The sequence below is a fragment of the Antechinus flavipes genome, chromosome 6 (genome assembly GCF_016432865.1).
Source record: "Antechinus flavipes isolate AdamAnt ecotype Samford, QLD, Australia chromosome 6, AdamAnt_v2, whole genome shotgun sequence".
In the NCBI taxonomy this organism is placed as follows: domain Eukaryota; kingdom Metazoa; phylum Chordata; class Mammalia; order Dasyuromorphia; family Dasyuridae; genus Antechinus; species Antechinus flavipes.
This window is the reverse complement of record NC_067403.1, coordinates 199,539,390-199,564,339: the sequence shown is the minus strand read 5'-3', so window position 1 is coordinate 199,564,339 and position 24,950 is coordinate 199,539,390. Positions and strand designations below refer to the sequence as shown.

At 36.1% G+C, this 24,950-nt stretch overlaps 1 protein-coding gene across 1 annotated transcript in view; it reads right to left on the bottom strand.

Annotated features, from left to right (window-relative positions):
• The window catches only part of ATRN (attractin), a 236,781-nt gene that overhangs the window by 110,970 nt on the left and 100,861 nt on the right, over positions 1-24,950 (bottom strand). The window contains exons 12-18 of the mRNA XM_051965371.1: positions 19,538-19,758; positions 12,787-12,908; positions 11,419-11,557; positions 10,011-10,201; positions 5,858-6,077; positions 2,707-2,892; positions 106-339 (exon numbers count right to left, since the gene is read on the bottom strand). Of these exons, the coding sequence (XP_051821331.1) occupies positions 106-339; positions 2,707-2,892; positions 5,858-6,077; positions 10,011-10,201; positions 11,419-11,557; positions 12,787-12,908; positions 19,538-19,758 (1,313 nt within the window). The remainder of the gene's footprint in view (positions 1-105; positions 340-2,706; positions 2,893-5,857; positions 6,078-10,010; positions 10,202-11,418; positions 11,558-12,786; positions 12,909-19,537; positions 19,759-24,950) is intronic.

The following is a 24,950-nucleotide window of genomic DNA, read 5'->3' as shown; positions in this document are numbered from 1 at the left end:
TGATCTAGATAAGTAACATTGCTTTTATACTTTGAACTTTTCAAAGAAACAGGAGAGGAATCGTTTTTTTGGATGAGTTAACAACAAAGAGAATGCATATATTACCTGGACATTGGATGAAAGACCAGTTATATCTGTTATCTTCTAAACACATGCTAGAATTAAGAAGTGGTTGTGGATACTGACTCCCTGTTGTTGCCTGGAATGGCATCTTCACTGGCCCTTTGAAGGAGCCCTCAATGCACTTTCCCTTGCCAGTGTTGCTCGGATCGGTACACCAGCCACAACCAGGCTGCTCCAAACAGTGACCACAAGTACAATAACCAGAACAATTCTCCGCTATAAAAACAAAACAGCAGGTTACAAAAATTCCCACATGGTACATAGTAAAAGGTGCTTATGGTGAAAAAAAGTTTATTTGCTTTTAAACAGATCAGAACTGAATAGGACTTGGCAAAAAGCTGGAAATTGTTTCTAAAAATCTCAAGAGAAAACTTTTAGAGCTATCAGAATGTTGAACCTTAAAAGAAGGTTACTGATCAATATAAGCTCCTCATTTTACAACAAAGGATACCAAGGTCCACTAATTGGGAGAGACTTGTTCAAGATGTTTAGGGTAAGTAAAGGGCAAGCTGAGAATGTAAACCAGATATTCTTATTGTACAACAGTCTCTCTTTTGCTATCTCTTGTCCATTGTACCTACACAAAAAATAAATTTCCTATTAGGAAATCATGTAGTTATCTTTTTTTTATACTAGAAGGAATATAAAAGATTACCAATGCTAATTCAATCATTTAGCTGATAAATGAATCCTGTCACTAATTAGCCTGATGACAAAGAAGGGTCCAGACTAGAGTCCAGGCTCTTTTGCTTCTGTCCAATGATTTCTCCACTCTCTCTCTCTTATTCCTTTTTATTGTAATTATAGGCTAAGAACCCTTTCTTAATCCTGAGTGCAGAGAAAGAACAATTAGTTTTAAAGAAAACTAAACCTTTTTTTTTTAGATCTCAGAAGAAATGATCCAGTCTCCCATGACCTTTTCTTCTCACATTAAACTCCTTTAGTTTTCCTCATAAACATAATTTACTTAGTCTAGTTTTCTTTTCATCCTTCCCAAAAGGGAAGGATGTTCTTAATGTGTCTTACAATTACACTCCTCAGAAGTGTGGTGGGAAATTTAACAAAAAGTCTAAGAATAGAGGATATTCTCATTACTCCTACACACTATGATATTCTATTTCCCAACTCATCTAACTTCTTGCTATTTATCCTATTATACAAATATCACCAAAACATCCAAATCTAAATTTATCTAGTGTAGTGAAATCATCTTTCATGAACACTTTCACTACTTCAGCTTACTTTCCTACTGTCAACCAATGTATTAAATGTTACCAGAGTTTATCAATACGTCAAAATAAAAGTTCAAAAAAACTCGCTGTCTAGTAGCCAATTATACTCAAATCAAAATATTAGCATTGTGATAATGATGGACTGGAGCTACTTCCAACTGTAACTTAAACTTTATTAATATTCCTAAAACCTTCCTGGAAACTACACTAAAAAAATCTAAATTAAGAAAATCTTCTCCAAGAGAGAAATCTAACTTAAAACTGTAAGTAAAGAGGTCAAAGATTTAGTGAAAAAAAAAAAAAAAAGATACAACATTTTCATAAGACTAATAATTTCAAGGTTGGAAGACTATACCAAAATGATAGCACCATTAATTGTAAGTAAAAAGCATAAAAACTACTTTAAAAAAAGGAATTGTAAAACAAACAAAAAAGTTTGGTTAAATAAATAAAACATGACTTGTTAACATATATTATATTACCATTTTATTTTAACCTGAAAGTAAGTTATATGTTTGATAAGTTGACAGTCTTCAAAAGCCTTTCAAGGACTATAGACTCTGTCGTATCTTATGCTTCAATGGTATAGCCTTCCAGAGTAATCATAGGGAATCATACAGGGAGGACTTCATAGAGGTTTATTAACACATGGAAAACCTCTATCACTTTTAACTGATTATAAGAATATAATTAGTGATTAAAAAATTAAGACTTTTTTCCCCGAAATAGTCTGCTTTATTTTCAAGAAATCTATACCAACCAGTGTTGGTATCCCCACTATTACTGTAAGGTAAGGCCAACATAATGCTCAGGGCAACATATCTCAGTCAAATGGAACTGACAAATTTCTTATCAAAAATTACTGAAAACCCACTTATTTCACAAATCCCTGAAATAATCACAAATCTGATAATAGCTCCTTACTGTACTCTGCAACCAATTACATACTCTACTCCTAAACCCTAAAATATATGAGTCCTAGACTTATATATGATGTAGATTATTGACTTAGTAGTTTTATTCTGATATCTTTCAGATATTTATCCATATGGGACAGGATGCCAATCTAATAGTAAGTTTCTACTAGATAGGAATGGGACTCAAGGGTCATCTCTGAACAATAACAACATAATTAGATAGGGAAGAAGACCTTCAGAGGCTAATAATCTTAATCTATAGTCGTTATTTTGCCCATAGTTGGTTTATGACTTCATATGAATATGTATTCATACATATACCTACATATACTTCTGCCATACCCCCCTACCCACATAAATACACACCCACACACACCATATATGCACGTGCTCTAAGCCAAGAGTTCATTTTATAAACTAAATACAGTACTTACGGGGACAGCTGCTCATGGTGTACCACTCCATACACTGGCCAAATGGAAAAGAGGCCACATAAGCATTTGAATCCACACATTGCTTCATGTTACTACACCACATGCACTCTGAGCTGCCACTAGTACACTCTCCACACATTGTTCTCAAGGCACAGGGAGTACGACACTGTTTGGCACTGTGATTGGCTGAATGAGGAAAAAAAACAAAAAAAACAAGGAAAAGTACATCAGTTTTAAATTTGAAGCTTCTAACACTTCTGTGGGAAACTAAGCTCTGGACATGTATTTCACTGTCCCAATCTGCTAATGTCAGAGGAAGGCATTTTCAAAATGTGACTGAGGGATGAGAGGTGGGGCAAGAGGAGAGAGAAGGGAAAGGAAGGAGAAAGAAGAAAAAGAAGCAAGGGAGGAGGAAGGTTGTTCTGGAATAGGCAGGAGTTTCCAGTAATAAAACACACAGTAACCTAATCCATCAACTGATAAAGGAAGCAAAGTGATACTACATACAACCAGAGAAGCTTAAGTAGACTACATCTTTGGATCCTGTGTACTTGAAATGTCTATTGAATTGATTATTTTCTGGCAGGTTATTAGAAGTAAAAGTTTAAGAAATGGAACATGTGAAACTATGACTAAGGAGAGAAAAACATTTCTATGTAACTCAGAGTCATTATATATTTAACTTTTAATAAAAATCTAAGAATGCAAAAGAAATGACTTAACTGAAATGTTGCTACATACCTAAATTATATATTATTAAATTTAACCTAGCCATCATATATATATTTGGTGTCATTACCTAGGATTTAAAAAATATTATATTTATATATATATGTATATATAATACATATATTTATATGAAACAGAAATAATTAATTCATTCAACAATAAGGTATTCTGAATAAATACAATTTTATGTCTTTTTAGTCATTTTTCCACACACGTCTGACTCTTCGTGATCTCATTTGAGGGTTTTCTTTACAAAGATATTAGAGTAGTTTGCCATTTCCTTTTCCAACTCATTTTACAGATGAGGAAGCTGAGGCAAACAGGTCTAAGTGACTTTACCAGGCTCACATAGCTAGTGGCTAAGGTCATATTTGAATTTGGGTCTTTCCAGGCCCCTGCTATTTTACCTGTTGTGCCACTCAATTGCCCTCTTTTATATGCATGCACACACACACACACACACACACACATTTTCAATGAAGACAAATTCTGGTTATAATTTAGCCTTTTCTTGATTATTTAAGAATTTTCATTATATCATTAAGAATGGCACTTCCAGTGCTTAGCAAAGTGCCAGATGCATAGTAAGTATTTAATAAATGGCTAAATAAATGGTACTGATTGACACTTATTATTTTATGATCAACTTTCTTCTGACCCCTGTTAGAACCAGGGGAAAAGGCCGAGTCCATTTATAAATCCAATTGCACTCTGTAAGATAGAGATAAATCCATCAACCTTCAGAGAGTCCCAGAACAGCAACAGAGTGTAATCATGCATGAGTGCATTTGAACACTCAACCTGGTCCTACAGCACCTGTTAAAACAATCTCCATGTTATCCTGGTCTACTCAGCTCTCACTCACCCCACATACTCAGTTGCCAAATCTTGCTATTTCTATTTCTACTATAGAAATATATTCTTTTCTAAACTGCTCCCATTAAAACTACTTGAGTTCAAGGCCCTCATCTCTTACTTGGACCACTGCATTAACTTCCTAACTGGTCTCCCTGCTTCAATTCTCACTCCACTTTATGTATACTCCACATGACTTTTCTAAAGTACAGGTCTACTTATGACACCACACTTCTCAACTAACTGTGATGGCACCATGTTACCTTTAAGAAAAGTTATAATATAGGGAAGCTAAGTGGTGTAGGGGATAGAGAACCAGCCCTGAAGTCAAGAGAATCTGAGTTCACATCTGATCTCAGACACTTAACACTTCCTAGCTGTGTGATTTTGGGCAAGTCACTTAACCCAATTGCTTCAGGAAAAGAAAAAAAAAAGTTATGATATTTTCTGCTTGTCTCTTAAAATCTTTCACACTTGGGCCAATATATCACGCTACAGTGCAGCCAAAGTGAGTTTTTACTATGTCTCACAGCATTTCTGCATCTCTGCTTTCACTGTCTTCTTTACCTGAAATGCCCCAACTTCAACCCGCACCATCTCTTAAAATCCCTAGTGCCTTCTCCCCAGAATAATCTAAACCCAGTGCCTTCTCCCCAGAATAATCTAAACCCACTGTGCATGCATCTTCTCTCTTCCTACTACACCCTATCTTTCATGGAGGAACTACTCACATTTATCTTAGTATCTCCAGGGTCTAGCACAGTGCCTGACACTCAGCAAGCCCTTACTAAAGGCTTAGTAAATGTTTACTGATGCGTTGGCTGATTAGTGTAACAAGAAGTGAGGTGACATCCATGCCACGAAGCATATGAATAGGAAGTTAATGAGGGCGTTTTTATCTATGAATACACACATAGCCCTTTACCTCTATCAGTCTGTAAGTTTCAGGAGAATTTGTATTCATTCTAGATTTTATATCTATCTCAGTACTGAGCACAATATAGTGCAAATAACACAATCAAAGAATCTAGATTCTTTAGTTGGATTAGGATTAGGTCGGATAGATTTAATCGGATAAGATATCAAGGGTCACCCATGCAAATTCCCTCATTTTATAGATGTAGGGAATAAGGGTAAGAAAAGTTAAGTGAGTTGACCATGTTTACAAAGGTAGTGAGAGTAAAAGAAAGGATTTAAACATGCCCTCCATCCTCAAATCTAATATTCTTTTTGATGCAACAGATTAGTAAAAACCTAGTCAATATTTTTTGAAGAATACACACACATACATATATACATGGAGCCTATATATACATACATACATTCTCTCTCACTCCCTTCATCTCCCTCTCTCCCCATCCCCCTGGCTCTGTTTGTTTCTGTTTCTCTCTCTCTCTCTCTTCCTTTCTTTCCCCTCCCCTCCTCTCCCCCAGAAGGACAAAAACTACTTGAAGGAAAAATATGGGGTCTTATTTCTCTCTGGCCAAAAGCACTCCACAGAATGGATACTTACATCATTACAGAAAAAGGGAAGGAAAAAGGGAGGGTTAATGAATTGCTCACTTACCAGGCCTTTCACAGATACTCCCATTAAGTGAGCTGATACAGGTTGCTGCCTTCAAGCCTCTGGCATTAGGCTCTGACAAGATTCCACAGAATCCAGCATCACTTGGTTCTGACGGCAGCCATTGAAGTAAGCTATTTGTAAATGGGGACATGTCTTCCCAGCACCAATATGACACATTGATCTTCCGAAGTCCTACCCATGGGGTCAAGGTTGTTTTGGACTATAGATAAAACAGATACAACAATTATTCCACCTTATCTCTGTAAAGGGAAGGTTGATAATCAAATCCCAAATTCTATTATCTACAAGAGACACTCTCAACAGTCAAGAGATATCCTCCATAACAGAGGCAAATAGATTTAGACAGAAATGGAAAACCATCAGCAGGGCTTTTGCACTGTATTTTACAAAAGACAAAAACAAGGATCAAAGTAAAAAAAAAAAAATGTAACTTTTCTACATAAAACAGACTTCATATTCCCAAATTCCTGCCTTTTTTCTGGGAGTAAGGGAATGGGAAAGAGAGAGTTGTCATTAAGCATGGCTAAGAGAAAACTAGTTCAGATAATCCACTCACCCAATAAGCATTTTAAAATAACTACTGTTTGAATGATGAATATGGAAACAAGAATTGAAATGTTTACCCTATATTGGATTGCTTGCTGTCTTGGAGAGGGGTAAGTGAGGGGAAAAAAATTGGAACACGGTTTTGCAAAGATGAAAGCTGAAAACTATCTTTGTATATACTTGGAAACAAAACTACTATTAAAAAAAAATACTGCTTGCATAGAACTACCTTTGTTCCTCTGAATTAACTGTCACAAAGTACAAAGTACATACAATTCCTGTCCTCAAGGAGTGAATATTAAGATGGACAATAAGAGTATGGTTATCAGCTAGAAAATAATTTCAAGATGACATGCACCATTTATAGAATAGCATGAAGTGAATTGTAGACATAAGTTCTAAGGAAATAAAAAAGTAAAATAATATTATTTTTATCATTAATGAGGAAAAACAGTGTAGGAAGTGAGTCTTATGGTGAAATGTGAAGAAAAAAAGGACACAAGTGATAGAAAAAAGGGAGTTTTTACCAGGTGAAGGCAATAACAAGATAAGGGAGAGAGTATAAAAAAAAATAGATGCAAAGGACAGAATGATTAAGATAGCATGTAATTCAAATTTGACCTTATAAATAAAAACATGTCACTGTAGATTTTTAAACAGGGAATGGATATAATGAAAATAGTATACTAAGTATATTTAGTATACTAAGAATATTAGTTAATAGCAAGAAGAATTCATCTATTAGACCGAGAATTAGACTTGATGTAGAGGAAAGACTACTGGATTTAGTAGATATAGGCTCAAACCTTAGCTTCTCCCGTTGCTACCATTTAGTAGATCAATTTCTATCTATGAGCCCAAGTTTCTATATCTGTAAAATGAGAATATTAAGATAGAACAGGCATTCTTAATTTTTTCTTTTGTTGTGGACCTATTTGGCAATCTGGTTAAACTTAGATATTCTTCAGAATATTTTAAAAGTATAAAATAAAATATACTAGATTATAAAGGAAACCAATGATATTAAAATACAGTTCAAATTTCTTTCTTTTTCTTTTTTTGCTAAGGCAATTGGGGTTAAGTGACTTGTCTAGGATCACACAGCTAGGAAGTGTTAAGGGTCTGAGGTCAGATTTGAACTCAGGTCCTCTGACTGCAGGACTGGTGCTCTATCCATTGTGCCATCTAGCTGCCCCCAGTTTAAATTTCTTTAAAAATTTCATGGACCCTAGTTTAAGAACTTTTGCACTAGATGATCTCCAAAGTCACTTCCATTTCTAAAACCTTTTATTACTTTAATTTCATTGTGCCCTTAAAACTCTGTAAGTCTATGAAAGGATAGAATGGCCCAGGGCAAGACTATGAGAAGTCTAGTACCTTCAAACACTCTTAGGAGATATTAGAATAATCTAGATATATGTGTAAGGAGGGTATGAATTTAAAAAGATAGATAACAAAATTGAAAGAAAAGGTAAAAACTAAGATTATAGGGAGAAAAAATTAACAGGCTAATGGTACCTTGAAAGGAATGATGATTTTTCTATTGTAGTAATAACAATTATTTTAAAAGATTTTTTTTCTTTTTACTACCTATTTTAGACCTGTAGACGTGTCACTCAGTCTCTGAAGGACACTGCTGATAGATGAGATTGCCCAGTTCTATCCCTCATTAATTGTTCGTCAATCAAGACTGATTTTCACCTGTAGGGCTACTTCCTTTTCCAAAGATATTTAAACATTTGGTGATATCCATAGTTTTATTTTTAATTATCAAGAGGAAACCACTGACAATCTAATCTAATTAATCAATTATTAATTACTCAGAAACTGTTCATTCATCTCAATCTCAATTAGTTTAAGACAACCACAAAGTTTAGAACTGGCATCAGGAAATAGTAAAGTAATTGATAATAAGAAAACATGAAAAATTAAAAAGGACTATTAATACAAGATTTAAAAAAAAAAAAAAAGAACAGAATTTCTCAAAGATAATTAAAGATAATTAGCTGTTGTCAAGACTTCCAAATAGCCATGTGGACAGAATGTGAGATCATAAGATGAACTGGTCTACAGAGATCTTGTCCAATTCCTTCATTTTGTAGATGAGAAAAATTACAAATGATCCCTGTGTGTCTCTAGTATCCATCATTCTTCCTGTCACTAATAAAACCAATGCATAGTTATTGATATATAATAACTTTTTCTTCAAATGTTCTAGACCACAAAGCAAACTGTCCTACATGATTAGGAAACAAGGCTGGAGGTTCCTAGTATCTTCAATGAACAAAGGACCAGAAGTAAAGAGGAGGAAGCAAAGAGGGGTGTAAAAGCAGATATTATTCAATGATGAAAGAAAGGGGATTTTACAGTTGAAGAAAGGAAAAGGACTTAAACACTCAGATCTCAGTAAGCTAAGGATTTAGCCAAACCTATGATTAGGTTTTAAGTTAAAAACAGGAAAATCTACAATCGACTATTTTTATGCTTTCATAGTTTTTGCTTTTTTGATAAAAGTCCATTTAAAGAAAGTTTAAACTTTGTCTCTGATGAACTCAGAGAAAATGGGATTTAATGCACACTATTTATTAAAATGCTCCTCTTGGCACTGAAATGTTTCTTAAGGAAATAAAAAAAATTGTTGCACCTTCAAAAATATTTCAATCATATCTAGGGTCATGGCCAATACAGGGAAAATTGGGATCTGGGAAAGATTTTGCCTATAGATTGTCTGTCCCCTTCCCCGGCCTGAGGTAACCAATGTCCTCATGCTTATTTTCTTCTACCCTTCCCTCCCTCCTCAAATCTGGGACATATATCTTTTGTTTGTTGTAGTGAGAAAATCCTTCCCCCTTCCCCTAACTTAGTACAATGATGTGTGAAATGACTATTACAGTTTCTGCTCAGCCAGACTAAGAACTTGCCATGCTTTTAACTTTTAAGGGGTTAGCATCATAGCTGCCTTCTTTTCAATCTCCATTGCAATTGCCAAACAATGATAAAATGTAAGCTCTACAGTCTGATCTTGTTAAAAGAAAGTTTATTCCTAGAAAATTAGTTAATTGGACCATCACTGCATTAAAGTTTTAAGGGAATGGGATAAAACTCTGATATGGAATTTTAGAACATCAGCCAAGAGGATTTGGAGAGAAAGGGTGAGGGAGAATAGGATCAAACCTTTCTAAGATAACTTATAGCATGTGGTTTTCTCTGTCCCATGTAGAACAGAGTACTTAAGGAGCTTCTTATCTTCCTGAATCTTGTCTCAAAAGTAGTATTGCTACCCACTATAGAAGTCTAAGAGCTTTTAATTTGAAAAGCTCCAGATTAGCTCAATATAAGAGACAGGAAGTAACCCATCATTCCATCTAAGAAATCTTAGCATATAAAAGTCATCATCTACCATCCAAAACAAATGCGAATATATCCTGATTGAAATATTAAAAAGTCACAGTATTTAAAAGAAGTACCACATGAAGGAAAGTATCAAAGCTGAAGTAAACCAATCCAATTTTCCTGCTAAAACTCTTCAGATTAGCCACCTCCCATACTCCAAGCCAGTGCATGCAGTGGGTGTCCCAAAACTCACCAGAGATTGTGCTGATTGCATTAAGCGTAACTGTTTAAGAACAAACTCCACCTTCTTCGGGGTAGTGAGAGAAGCCAGGACAGCATTCATGTTCCTGCAGGCCAATTTGGCGTTGTCGTAATTGTCTTTGGTGGTCGTAATTTTTAAACATGAATTTCCAACCAAATGCCAGCCAGCACCACAGATATTTTCTTGTGTTAAAAAAAAAGGGAGGGGGGGTGGGAGGGGAGAGGGAAGGTTTTACAAATCAGGCAAAATTCATTCATTCTCAGAAAAAATTTTGGAAAACTGAATAATGTGTTTTGAGATGGAGAAGAAAAGTGGAGGAGACCAACAAAATTTTAAAGAATAAAAATAGGACTACCTTCCCCCCTCCCCCCACCTTCTTCCTTCCCTCTGAAGCCACTATCAAACTGTGATTCTTCGGCCCCAATTTTCAAACAAGCTCAGGAGCTTGTTTTTACTATATAGAAATACGCTGTCTTCTATACAGAAATAAGAGAAGATAAGGCACTCAGACTCTGCTCTCTGTCCCCTAGATTTAATAATTTTTGGTTTATCCTGCTAATATTTTCTATGTATTAGAAGAAACCAGTTTGAAGGACTTAATGTTATTTGCTTCAAAAAACAAAACACGCGCGCGCGCGCACACGCACACACACACACACACACACACACACACCCCAACTCAAACCCAAGCTATGTGTCAGAATTCAGGTCAGAAGAAAAATGGGATCCCGATTTATCCATCTGGTCCATTACTTCTACAATAACCTCAGGTGTGAGGACTGGATACAAAAATCCCTTTTCTGAACATTTTAGGAGAATCTGCTGAAATACAGAAGCTCAAATATCAGCCAGAATAGTCTAGAATTTTTAGTAAAATCAAATGCCTAAAGAAACTAGATTAACTAATTCTCAGGATTCCTAAACTTTTAAGCCTACTATACCTAGTTTCCAGTATTATTGGTCTATATATACTATATATATGTAGTACATACATGCTACATATATACTATATGTACTCTTTAACAGGTAATGCAGAAATTGTGGGAGTTAGAATAAGTGACACTATAATTTTTTCCAAAGAAATACTAGCACACAGGATGTAAATAAAAAGCTGTACATGTATAACCTATATCAGACTGCCTACTGTCTTGGGATAGAGGGAAAGTAAGAAGGGATAAAAAAAAACCGGAACCCCAAATCTTAGAAAAAATAAATGTTGAAAACTATCTTTACATATAATCGAAAAAAGAAAATACTATTGAATTAAAAAAAAAAGAAATACAAGAATAAATTCTTTCTTTCTCTATAGTTCAACATAAAATCTATGGGACAAGGGAAATATCTAGGATTAAGTTCAGTGTATTCACAGGCAATGAGCTATTGTCACATCCTCACTTACCAGGCAGAGCAACACACTCTTGATTCCTTGGTTCCCATTGGCAGTTTTGGTCCATGGCACAGCTCTTACAACTTGTTTTTTTGTTACAGTAATACATTGGATTATCCTTTGGACAATTCTCATATTTGGAAATAGAAACCTAAAATACAAATCAAGTTTAAGCATTTTCCTAAATGTCTGTTCACAAATTTAATGATTAGTATATAATTCTGCAGAAATCATAGTTTAAAGAAATGGAAGAGGACAGGGGAGAGAAGAAGATGTGTCAGGAAGAGTAAATAATAAAAGAATCAAGAAATGAACAGGATTAAGTCAGAGCACAAACAAAAACCAGAGACTCAGGTCCTAGTCTTGAACCTGTCATTAACTTGTATGAAAGACAATTAGTAAGTCACTTTGCTGATAATCAGCACCTAGACAAGGAGAGATTTATTTATTCATTTATTTGGTGAGGTAATTGGGGTTAAGTGTCTGAGGTCAGACTATTATTAAATGCTAAGTGTCTGAGGCCAGATTTGAACTCTGGTCTTCCTAACTTCAGGGCCAGTACTCTAGGGTACTTCAGGGTGCAGTACACTGCATCATTTAGCTGTCCCCAAGGAGAGATTTAAATAAAATGTTCTTTAAAGGCCCTTCTAAATCTCAAAGGCATGTTTCTATGAAACACAATATTTTGGCCACTGGTATTTTATAAAATAATATTTTAGTTTTTCATTAACAACCACCAAATGTCATATATCATAGCAAAATAACATATATCAGATCATCTTTATAAAGGTGTCAGGTCCTCTTCTCCTGTTGCCAAAATACCCTCTATTTTAAGTCTAATTTCCTCTTTCTTCACTCTGTGATCTAGCCAAACTGGTCTTCTTTCTGCCCTCCACTCCATTTCCCCCTAACAATCTACCATATCTAAATCTAGCAAATATTCCAGAAATGTATGCCTTTCTTTCATCTGCCTCATGGAATCTCTAGCTTCTTTTAAGATGCTACATATAATATTAATATTTCATTTCACAAAAGAAAAAAAACAGAGGAAGAGAAGGGGGAATAACTTGCCCACAGCAAATACAACAAAAAATAAGACTCAAATCCAAGTTTCTGACTCCATAGCAGCCACTGAAACTAAGCTCCACAGTTGACAAGGATGAGAGACAAAAATATTTCCCCTGTAGAAAAAGAAACCTGGGGAATTCAAAAACACCTCTCTGTGTCTTGCACATTTTTAAATAACTCTAGCTTTGGCTAAAATTCTACCCCCATCAAAGCAGATACACTAGAGTGAAATCTTTTACCTTAAGAATGTTTCTGCTGATGTGCAAACCTGAAGATACTGTCACTGGAAACAAAGGGATGGGAATTTCTTACCTGGCCTTCAGTACAGTTGCTGTTCATGGAGATGCAATGATCATTACACCACTGGCAGTCATTTGTGTTAGCTGTACAGCTGTAACAGTCTGTGTGCTGATCGCACTTGTCATGATCGGCAGCTAGTAAAAAAAGAAATTAACTACAGATTGTTCTGTTTTCCTGGCATATAGTCACCAGAGGAGATTAAAAGCTTTTTCCTATAATTAATACAAAATTTGGCCCAAGAAACTTCACTACAAATTTGGAATTTTTCTTTCCATTCCAAAAATTTGAATGTTATCCCCACATCCTCTATGTTAGTAACCTGAAAATTTGTACATTTAATTTAGGTAATTTGTATTTTCGTCTCAGACAAGTTCTGTAACTTTATCCTTTTACTTCAGTGGCAAGTGGCTAATTCACTTGATTTTGTTCATCTCCATTCACTTAGCAACTATTCAATACTTATAGATATCTAAAAAGATAATGAGGGAATGAGGGAATCTGTTTTTTTTTTTTTTAAGATTTCTTTTATCTGTGGGTTTGTGTGATTTGAATCAGTCTTCATCTACAGTAATTCCATAAACATTTAGGTGTATACTCTGCACACTGTAGAAACTAACTGGTTAGCCTCAAAGGGGGAGTATAATGTTCTTTGTTAGTTTTCTTGAGGTCTTGGAGCAGCCTTCCTGTCAGTAATCACAAGAATAGCCAGATGTTAAAATCCAAAGTCCAAGTTCTTTATTGCCTTCTTGCCTGGGGCCAGGCTAGCTTTCTTGAAGGCTTTCTGGAGTATTGGTTTCAGTGGAGAAGCAAAGGAGGAGAGCCTGCCACCACAGTGGTGTGAGATGGAGTGAATAAATCTGTCTCTTAGTCCCTTCCAAATCTGTGTCTGGCCCTTCTGAGTCTGTCTCTGTCTCCAAGCCTCTAGGTCTCCCAGGAGAGTCACCAGGAGCCAGAGCAAAGACAGAATGGATCTCTTTCCTTAACTCTAGAGCTTGAGTTCCCACCTCCAGTCCTTTGTCTTCTCTGGCTCTGGCTGAAGTTCCCAGCTTATATGCTCTCTTATAATTACCTTATCATAGGTGTGAATCTTGTAGAATTATATTAAGTACTAAGTATATGTAATGAACTAGAGAACTATTAAGCACCACGCTAAACTAGATAACCATTGTCTTTATCAATTCCACTGACTTAACACCTTGTAAGAATACTTGCTTCAGAGTTCTGACTCATAACAGGGAAGAAAAAGATAGCATAACTTATGATAACATCAAATGATGTATTTAAAGATGGGAAGACATGAACGAAAAAGGGAAGGAGCCATAACATGAAGGGACTAAAGATAAGAGAAAGAGTGAGGATAATAGTGGGATCAATTTGCCAAGGCAATTGAGAAAGGAAGGGTCCAAGGGCATATGAACAGAGAGAGTGGCTTTTGCAATAAAAAAAAGTGACCTCTTTGCTAAAAAATAGAGGTAAAGGACACAACTGATTAATGGTCAGGGATATGAAGAGAGCAAGAAATCAAAGCTACTAAAAGTCATATAAAAATGTTCTAAATCACTAAGAAAAGAATTCCAAGTTAAAACAATTCTGAGATACCACATTGCATTCTTCAGATTGGCCAAGATAACAAAGTAACAATAATATTTTAAAGATAATGAACTGTGAAAGACAATTAGTAACTTTGATCAACACAATGACCTACTACAATTCCAAAGACCTTATGATAAAAAATGTTATTACGTCCAAATAGAGAATTGAAGGACTCAGAGTGCAGACTGAAGCATGTATTTTTCGCTTTCATGTCACCCTCACCCCTACCCTCCATTCCAGAATATAGCTATAGAGAAATACCTTTTGTATGGTCATATGTGTAATGGGTACTTTATTACTGCCTTCTCAATATTTGGGGGATGGGAGAGAAGGTGAGGGAGAGGATGAGAAAAAGGGAGAAGGAAAGGGAGAGGGAGAAGAAGAGAGAGAAGGAGAGAGAGAATTTGGAGTGGAAAATCATATTGAGGAAAAATTTTTAAAAAGAAAACAGAATGAAAGAATAAATGACAGGATTAGATATATAAATGATTTATAAGATGAGGAGGAGAGAAAAATAGGGAGCTCTCAGTGTGGTCTCAATTTTTTTTTTTCAGTGAATTGTGAAGCAAGGTTATTACTGAAAAGGTGAGAGAAGAGAGTCCTGTGATAAGCTTAATGAGAGATGAGAAGATATATAACAGACACTTTAGGAAGCAGAATGACAAATCAATGAAGGAGGAACAGAATGTTTGCTTTGTTGGAGTGAATGCCCAGTTGAGATTGATATATACTTGTAGTGGACCCAATCAATGTGCGCTCATAATTTTTTCCATTTTCATTAACAGCACATAAATAAGAAAATAGTGAGTTGGTGGGAAAACATTTTTACAATCAAAGGTTCTGATAAAGGCCTCATTTCCAAAATATATAGAGAATTGACTCTAATTTATAAGAAATCGAACCATTCTGCAATTGATAAATGGTCAAAGGATATGAACAGACAATTCTCAGACGAAGAAATTGAAACTATTTATAGATATACGAAAATCATTATCAGAGAAATGCAAATTAAGACAACTCTGAGATACCACTACACACCTGTCAGATTGGCTAGAGTGACAGGGAAAGATAATGTGCAATGTTGGAGGGGATGTGGGAAAACAGGGACACTGATGCATTGTTGGTGGAATTGTGAACACATCCAGCCATTCTGGAGAGCAATTTGGAACTATGCTCAAAAAGTTATCAAACTGTGCATACCCTTTGATCCAGCAGTGTTTCTACTGGGCTTATACCCCAAAGAGATACTAAAGAAGGGAAAGGGACCTGTATGTGCCAAAATGTTTGTGGCAGCCCTGTTTGTAGTGACTAGAAACTGGAAAATGAATGGATGCCCATCAATTGGAGAATGGCTGGGTAAACTGTGGTATATGAATGTTATGGAATATTATTGTTCTGTAAGGAATGACCAGCAGGATGAATACAGAGAGGCTTGGAGAAACCTACATGAACTGATGCTAAGTGAAATGAGCAGAACCAGGAGATCATTATACACTTCGACAACGATATTGTATGAGGACGTATTCTGATGGAAGTGGATTTCTTTGACAAAGAGACCTAACTGAGTTTCAATGGATAAATGACGGACAGAAGCAGCTACACCCAAAGAAAGAACACTGGGAAACGACTATGAACTATCTGCATTTTTGTTTTTCTTCCCAGGTTATTTCTACCTTCTGAATCCAATTCTCCCTGTGCAACAAGAAAACTTTTCGGTTCTGCACACATATATTGTATCTAGGCTATACTGTAACCTATTCAACATGTAAAGGACTGCTTGCCATCTAGGGAAGGGGGTAGAGGGAGGGAGGGAGGGGAAAAATCAGAACAGAAGTGAGTGCAAGGGATAATGCTATAAAAAATTACCCTGGCATGAGTTCTATCAATAAAAAGTTATTTAAAAATAAATAAATAAATATTTAGGGAAAAAAAAAGAAAGAAAGAAAGAAAGAAAATAGGGAGTTGGATAATGAGAATAATCCAGGACTGGGGCTTTAACAAGAAGTGATCTGTGATAAGACAAGGCAGAGAGGGATTTGAGAGTGAAAAATAATGAATAGCTAATTTGGTTCACCACAGAATTGAGATCAAGAACGGAATGATAGGAATGGAGGGGGTCAAAAGACTAAGGGAAAGAAGGATTAATAAAAAATTATGATCAAATAAAATAATTTCAGGATTTGCAAACAAGGAAGTAAAACCTTGTGGGTGATGGGAAGATAAAGAATATGATCATCTCTCTAGGTATAGTTGAGGTACAGTTAAGAATTAGGGCATAGAGATGAGTAGATTGAAGTATGGGAAGTTAGGTTATTTGAGGGAGGATCAATATGCACAATAAAATCTTCTAGCATGAGGGCAGAATATGGGGAGAAAGGAAAACTCTAAGTCAGGCATTTAATTCAGTGAAGAAGGAAGATAATGGTCTGGGCATCTATAGTGATAACAGACACCAGGATTTAGATTGAGTGATAAATATGGATTGAATAGACCTCAAAGGAAGAAACTTTTCCAACAATTTTTTCAGGCATATATACATAATTTATCTTTCTGTTAGACTTTTCTAACTCTGAAGGAACCCAGAATTTCTGAAAATTGTATGTTAATATCTGTCTTTTTGAAGTTCATTTAAACTTTTTTTTTATGAATTTAGATAATAAGCCATATGGTGTATGTACTTACTATCTAAATAATTCCTTCAAAGAATAATGTGGTTCCTAATTCCAATACACATACACTATAATTTTTATTTTATCACTGTAAATTTTTACCATCAGATGTAGAGGGCTGGAACTCTGAAAAGGTGTAGCACTTAAGGCTAATTACCTACTCAAGATGTGATAATGGTTGTATAAACATATGGTGATGTGATGGCTCTCCTCAAGACTGGTGCTTGCTCAGTGTTACTTCTGGGCTTATATCCCAAAGAGATACTAAAGAAGAGAAAGGGACCTGTATGTGCCAAAATGTTTGTGGCAGCCCTGTTTGTAGTGGCTAGAAACTGGAAATTGAATGGATGTCCATCAATTGGAGAATGGCTGGCTAAATTGTGATATATGAATGTTATGGAATATTATTGTTCTGTAAGAAATGACCAGCAAGATGAATACAGAGAGGACTGGCAAGACTTACATGAACTGATGCTAAGTGAAATGAGCAGAACCAGGAGATCATTATACACTTCAACAACGATATTGTATGAGGATGTATTCTGATGGAAGTGGATCTCTTTGACAAAGAGACCTAACTCAGTTTCAATTGATAAATGATGGATAGAAGCAGCTACATCCAAAGAAAGAATACTGGGAAATCAATGTGAACTATTTGCATTTTCGTTTTTCTTCCCGGGTTATTTTTACCTTCTGAATCCAATTCTCCCTGTGCAACAAGAGAACTGTTCGGTTCTGCAAACATTATACTGTAACCTATTTAACATGTAAAGGACTGCTTGCCATCTAGGGGAGGGAGTGGAGGGAGGAAGGGGAAAAATCGGAACAGAAACGAGTGCAAGGGATAATGTTGTAAAAAAAATTACCCTGGCATGGATTCTGTCAATATAAAGTTATTATAAAATAAAATAAAATATATATTAAAAAAATAAATAAATCCCAGGGTTCTGCCTTGATTGTGAATTTAAACTAGCAAATAAATACTAAATAGTAAAAAAAAAAAAAAAAAAAAAAAAAAAAAAAAAAAAAACCAACAACTTCAAAAAAAAAAGACTGGTGCTTGCTGAATGTGTTATGATGAGGTAATCAGAGGCAAGGATTGGAGAGTTGAGGGAAAAGGTCAAAGCCTCTCTGACATAGCATGCTGAGGAGAGAGGACTTCAGGCTCCAGACTCCAGAGTCCAGGATTCATCTTTGGCAAGTCAAGTGGCAGCTTGCCTGCCTCCTTCATTTCTTCTCCTAAGGACTAAGGACTTTGACTGATCCTGACTCTGACTGATCCTGAGGCCCTCCAGAGAGCTAGCTCGGACATTATAATCAATAAGACTACAATTCTTCTTTTTAAACCATTGATGTAAACTAAATTCTACCCTAGCCACTCATGTTCAGTTTTTTAAAATGTGTCTTTATATTTTTGATGTATTTCTTATATGTGGAAGAATGTTAGGTTCTGAGGTCTTACCCCTTCTTCAACTCTTTTTCATTTTATTGGACTGTTTGATCTATTCACATTTAAAGTTATGACTGTTGGCCCTGAGTTCGTCATTAATTCTTTAATTTTAACTTTTTTTTTTAAATCATTACACTTAATAAAAAGTATGAATAAAAACTTATAAAAAAAAAGAAAAAACTTAGTACTTTGTTACTGCAATTAGTTCTGTTTATCCTACTTTGATGCTAATTTATGTATACATAGTTTTCCTTCACATATTAGTTTATCTGATTTATCCCAAATTTCTAAAATTTACTTTTTCCTCTTTCGTTTGGCCCTTCCCAAATGGTTCAAAAAATCTTTCCTATTCATTTCCTTTCCAATTTCTTATTTTAAAGTTTTTCTTTGTTCTCTTTGTTTCTCTTCTCTGACAGCCTATTATTTATTTTATTTTCTGACTCAGAGATTGAATCCTATGTGGCTAATAGGAGTAAAGAACCCAAAGAACCAAATATGAGTTTCCTCTTACATATTATTTCTTTGTTATTTCCTTTGTAAGTTATTTGTAAATTAGGATTAAGGAAATTACCATCTAGCCAATCGTGAGTTGGTACAACACTTTTCAAGGTCACCTTTACCTTAAACTGAGACCAAGGGAATGATCTATATTGTCTCAGACCCAGATAATTCATAATGGTTAGGTATCATCTATCTCTTTCAGGGCTTTTTTTTGCCTATCTTTGCTACTCTCATTTTAGTAAAATACAAGGACCAGGGACTGGAAAATTTCTAGGAGAGCTTATTTTGCTAAACAAGGATGTTTCTAAACTTAGTTTCAGGGACCCAGAGGAGACTTCAAATATCATATGGTATCTCAGTATACAATACAAATGTACCAATATGAAACTCCTTTACAATTTAAAACAATTAAACAATTTATAAGGAGATTCCAAAATTAATTTACTAAAAAACCAAAACCAAAAGTAAACCAAAAAGTCCACCACCAACCACCACCAAGAAATAAAACTAGAATAAGTTACATTTTTTTAAGCAAAGAAACAGCACATACTTCTTTTTGAAAAGCACTCTGCCCTGGTCTTCTCCTCTTGCATTTCAGTTGCCAGTTCCCAAGGGATACATTGAGATGAATTCATATTCCATACACACCGAACTTCAGGTCCTGCTGCTACACAAGTATCCTCACTTTGATGTGCTTCACACCTTTCTGCTGTATACATCAGGATATCGCTGAGCAGAAGGCTATTGAAGCCTCCAAATACATACATAGTGCTAAACAAGAAGAAAAAAAGTCTTTTTATTCCAAATTTGCTATGTGTGGAGCATATATTGTACTAGTTAATTGAAGTCATTCTACCAAATATATTTATGGGCACCATAACTTGAAAAAAATATCTGTAAGCAGGTCAAAAGGCACATACCCAGAATGGCTAGAAAATGGGAGGTCTAGCCAACCAAGGATTGACTGAAGGAATTGGCCATGTTTATCCTGTAAATGATATCTTGGGGATAAAGGGTAGAGGGTAGCAGGGTTGGTATGATTGTAGTTTTGAAATTATTGAAAAAATTGTCAAATGGAAGAAGACTTGTTCTGTTTGGCTCCAGGAAAACTAGGAGCAACACACAGAAGTTCCAGGTAAGCATATTAACCTCAATAAAATGATTAACTTTCTAACAATTAAAACTATTCAAAAATAAGATGGGATATATTAGTAGGTGACATGTTATTAAGAAAGAGGCATCAACTTGTTAGGGATGCTGAAGGAAACACATGGACTGGATTGCACTAGATGATTTCTAATTCAAGATTTTTCTTGTCTATAAAAATATATGAATCAAGAGCATAGTGTGATAACTGGAAAAGAAAAATGATTTTCCCACTGTGACCTTAGGCCATATGGGGAAAAAGCACATTATCTAAAACAAGTTATATAATAATCTTACTGCCCAGTGTCCTACTCAGACCTCAGTAATGTGTTCAGTCCTAGGCCTTACACATTAGGAGTGATAATGATTAGATCAGATCCAGTGGAAAGCAACCAGTACACTGTATGCTCAGAAAACCATGCCAAAGGAAGATCAGCTGAAGGAACTGTGATGGTTTAGTCTACAGACGAAGAGAATTAGGGGAAATCTGATCCCTGTCTTCAGATCCCTAAATGGCTATTATGGGAAAAGGGAACAATTATACTGTTTAGACCCAGATAGCAGAATTAGAACCAATGGTATAAATTCAGTTAAGAGTCAGGCATTATGATAAAAACTTGAGATACAAAGAAAGGCAAAAACAGACCCTGCTCTCAAGGAGTTCACAAACTTAATAGAAGAAACTACATACAAACAACATACAAACATGATATATGCAGAATAAACTAGAGATCTCTGAGGAAAGATACCAGTATTAAAGAAGATTTGGAAATGTTTTTCAGAAATGGGGCTTTCTGCCAAGACCTGAAGGGAGCCAGGAGACAGATATGAAAAAGGAGTGTATTAGAGACATGGAGGTTAGTTGATGAAAAATCATTGTGTCAGGAAATGTTATTACATAAAGGCATATTTAAACTCAATATAAAGGAAGAACTTAATAAACAGAAATGGGATTGGTTGCCTCAGGAAAGCTCTGTCATGAGAAAAGTTCAAAGACTAGCTAATTATTTGTCAGAATGTTGCAGAAGTTACTACTGTTGGAGGTTGAACTAAATGACTTCTGAGGTCTCTTAGAAACTTTTAAGATTCTGCAATAGTTATCTCTTGCCCATGGATATATATGTCAAAAAAAAAATAATTGTACTTTTCACAAATCTCCACAAATAATTTTTCTCTGTGCATGCTGCCTTCCACCTTCCATTCTTGAAAAGCTCAATGTTTCTAAGAAGCATCTTAAGAAAACACTTCAAAATCCATTAAAAACATTCAATTTTAAAAGCAGAAAAGCACATAGTATACTGCATAAATGCCCAAACTTAGCATTCCTGCATCTCATACTACATCCAGTCTATAGCACCAATGAGTATTATAAAGAGTTTCTTAAATGAACATAGTCATGAATATAATGTAGAAGTGATACTCCAGAGTCATTTGATCTATTATTTGGGTATCCAAAAAAAGCTGTATTATACAATTCTAGAGAAAGAATCTTTTAGAGGCAGGATGGAACACTGGACTTCTAGACTACCTACAATATCGTTAAACCCTGAACAAGTAGGAAGGAGCCAAAGAGAAGACATGTCTTTGGATAGCTGGGCTCCCTGTATCCTCCAATGCTATTCTTGATTGATATTAATAGCCTAGAGGGCAGCTAGGTAGCACCTAACTGTCCCTGTTAGGTGGTGCAGTAGATAGAGGACCAGTCCTTAAATTTGGAGGACCTGAGTTCAAATCTAACCTCAGACACTTAACACTTCCTAGCTATGTGACCCTGGGCAAGTCACTTAACCCCAACTGCCTCGGACCGGAGGGGGGTGAGGGGGGGAAGAAGAGTTCTCGATATTAATAGCCTAGGAAGGAGGGACCTTCATTCTACTGGTTTTCTCAAAGGACAAAAGCAAGGAAGCTCTCCTCACTTAGATAACTGAACAATAGTTCTCTTTTTAATATTGTTTTTAACAAAAGATTTCTAGGGAGACCCTGTCCAGCCTTGTAATGGGACCTCAGTGCATCAACTCAAGCCTCAGCCCATTAAAAAAAAAAAAAGCCACAGGTAACCCTAGAGAACTACTAAATCTAACCCTTTATACTATTAACTTCTTGATTTTTGGCAAAGATGCATTGGCTCCAGCAGACAGGTTTTATAACCCACCGGAAGGGCAGTGTCCAGTGCGAGCAGCTCCACTATCTTTAGATAATCGCCAGGTGATGTGGAGAGACCCAGAAAGTGGTGAATGGAAGGGACCAGATAGGGAGAGGGTTTGCTTGTATCTCTACAGGTGGAGAAAGAATCAGATGGGTGCCAACGAGCCGTATTCACCTTGTCCATCACAGAGAGACGGAGCAGACCTTTGAAACGAAGGAGAAGACCCAAAAAATATTGGGTGGTTCTGTTGCTGATTGTGCTCACCACTGAAAGAGCATGGCAGTTATGGTGTTTGACTCATGGACATAGAAAATTGTTGGACTTCAAAACCCTCAGGAATCATTGGATTCTCTGAGACATAAGATTGTTGCAGAACTTGAAAGCCCTCAAGAATCATTGAATTTCCTGAGAAATGATAAGACTGTTACAGGACTTCAAAATCTGTTGGAATCATTGGATTCCTTAAGACATAAAAAGACTTTTGCAGGACTTCAAAAACTTGGGGGGATGATTGGATTCCCTGATATGTGATGCAATGGACAATAGACTGGTTTTGGACTATCTCTTGGCTGCTGAAGAAGGCATATGTGTGACTGTTGTTTACATAACCTCCTTCTAGGACTTCTGGCAATCTTTTACAACACCATGTTGATTTATATTGTTTGTTATACCTTTCCTTGTGTGTACAATTCATGTTTGTTACACCACATCAAACCTACACTGACTGTGGGGAGAGTCATCACTAATAGCCTCTGCATTATTGCTGTGTGCTTGTATAATACTTTCCATGCTGATGGGTTTGTGCATAATAAGACCCTTCAGCTAAGGGGTCTAATAAGAAACCTGCTAGCCCTACTTCCCTTTGCTTTTCATCTCCCTTCCTGAGATGTCAGGGAGGGCATGATTATCTCCTTTTTAGTGCTTTCACCTCCCTTCCTGAGAAGTCAGGGGGGTCGTGATCACCTCCTTTTCGGTGCTTTCACCTCCTTTCCTGAGAAGTCAAGGAGGGTATGATCACCTCCCCTTGGGGGCTGTGTTCTAAAACAAAAGAAAGCGGGAGATATAATGGGCTGAGACTTGAGTTGATGCACTGAGGTCCCAAGCACATGAGGCTAAATAGTAATTGGACCATACTCTATTAATATATAAGCTTGGAGAAAGAATGGCCCCCGCCCACCCTTTGTGCAAGTCCTGACATGTTGTATAGGAAATGACGATTTTGGTGGGTGGAGGCAAGGGAATGGAAAAGAAAGGGGAAGGAGAGACTGCTGGCTGGCATCTTGTCACAGCTGCTCACATTGCCATTGCGACGGCCCTTCAGTTCAGATCTCCCTTTGCTAGCTGGCTTCCTGTCACAGCTGCCCATATTGTTATCGCAATCTTTCTTGCCCACATTGCTATCGCAATCCTTTTTCACCGCTTCACTTCAATAAAGATTGAAGATTTTTCCTTTAACCTGAATTCCTGACTCTGGCTGATTTTAAATACGCGGTCATCACACAGCCTGATTTCAAGTCAGACATAGAAAACTAGTCCAAGATAGCGCTTCTCAAAAGTAAATGTCAAATCCTAGGGAAATTATAGTCATATCTCTGAAGAGATATCAATACTAGCTGCAGCTACTACATAGTCTATGAAACTGCCAGACACTCTTAGACTTCAACAGCTTACTGCTATATGAAGGAAACAAATGAGGTTAAAAAATTATTTATTTTCTGGGAAAGGGAAAAGAAGGAAAAGATGTAAGTATTTATGCTGGGTATCCCACTTACCAGGTATTATGCTAAGCATTTTTAGATTAATTATCTTATTCAATCCTTAGAACAACACCCAGAGTTAGATGCGATCGTGATTCTCATTTTAGAGTTGAGGAAATTGAGGCAGACAGAAACTGGGTGACCTACACAGGATTACAAGGTTAGCTAACATTTGAGGCTTTTGGAGAGTAGGAATAAGTCCTATCTTTAAGATATCTATGGCCTATCAACAGGCATTTGATGGAATGGAAATAAAATTCAGGAGAAAAATTAAGACAAGATCTATAAATTTAGTAAATGATAATTAAACCTATAGGACCAAAGATCATCAAGAAAGCAAATGTAATAATAATAAGGTCCAAGACAGAATCCTGGGCTATACCCAAATTAAACAAACAGAAAATGGACAATGATCTTACAAATGAAAATAAGGAATGATCACTCAGAGGACCAGGAAACCAAGGGAAAGAAGTGAGTTCACTAGAAAAGACAAACATTATTAAGAACTTAGAAGGGTCAAAAAGGAAGAGGACAGAGACAAGGCCATCAGATGCAGAAGTTAAGAAATCAAAGGATCAAAGATGTAGAGGCAGAGGCCCTCTGTTCCAACTCCCTCACTTCACACATGAACAAATTCAGGCCCAATGAGGTTGACTTTTCTCCCAGAGTCACACATGTAGTATCAAAGGCAGGATTTGAATCCATGTCCCTAGAAACTCTTTACAAATGCCTCAGGAAAATACCAGATCTCTCTTCTGTCAATATTAAGTTAAGAAATAACTGCTTTGGTACAGTTAAGCAGGGAATTCCTCCCTTTCATGACTATTCATATCTTCTTACTTAGGAGACTGTATATCCCTAAAATCATGCCTTGGATAACAAGCAATTGTTGCCTCTGTTGGATCTACCTCCCT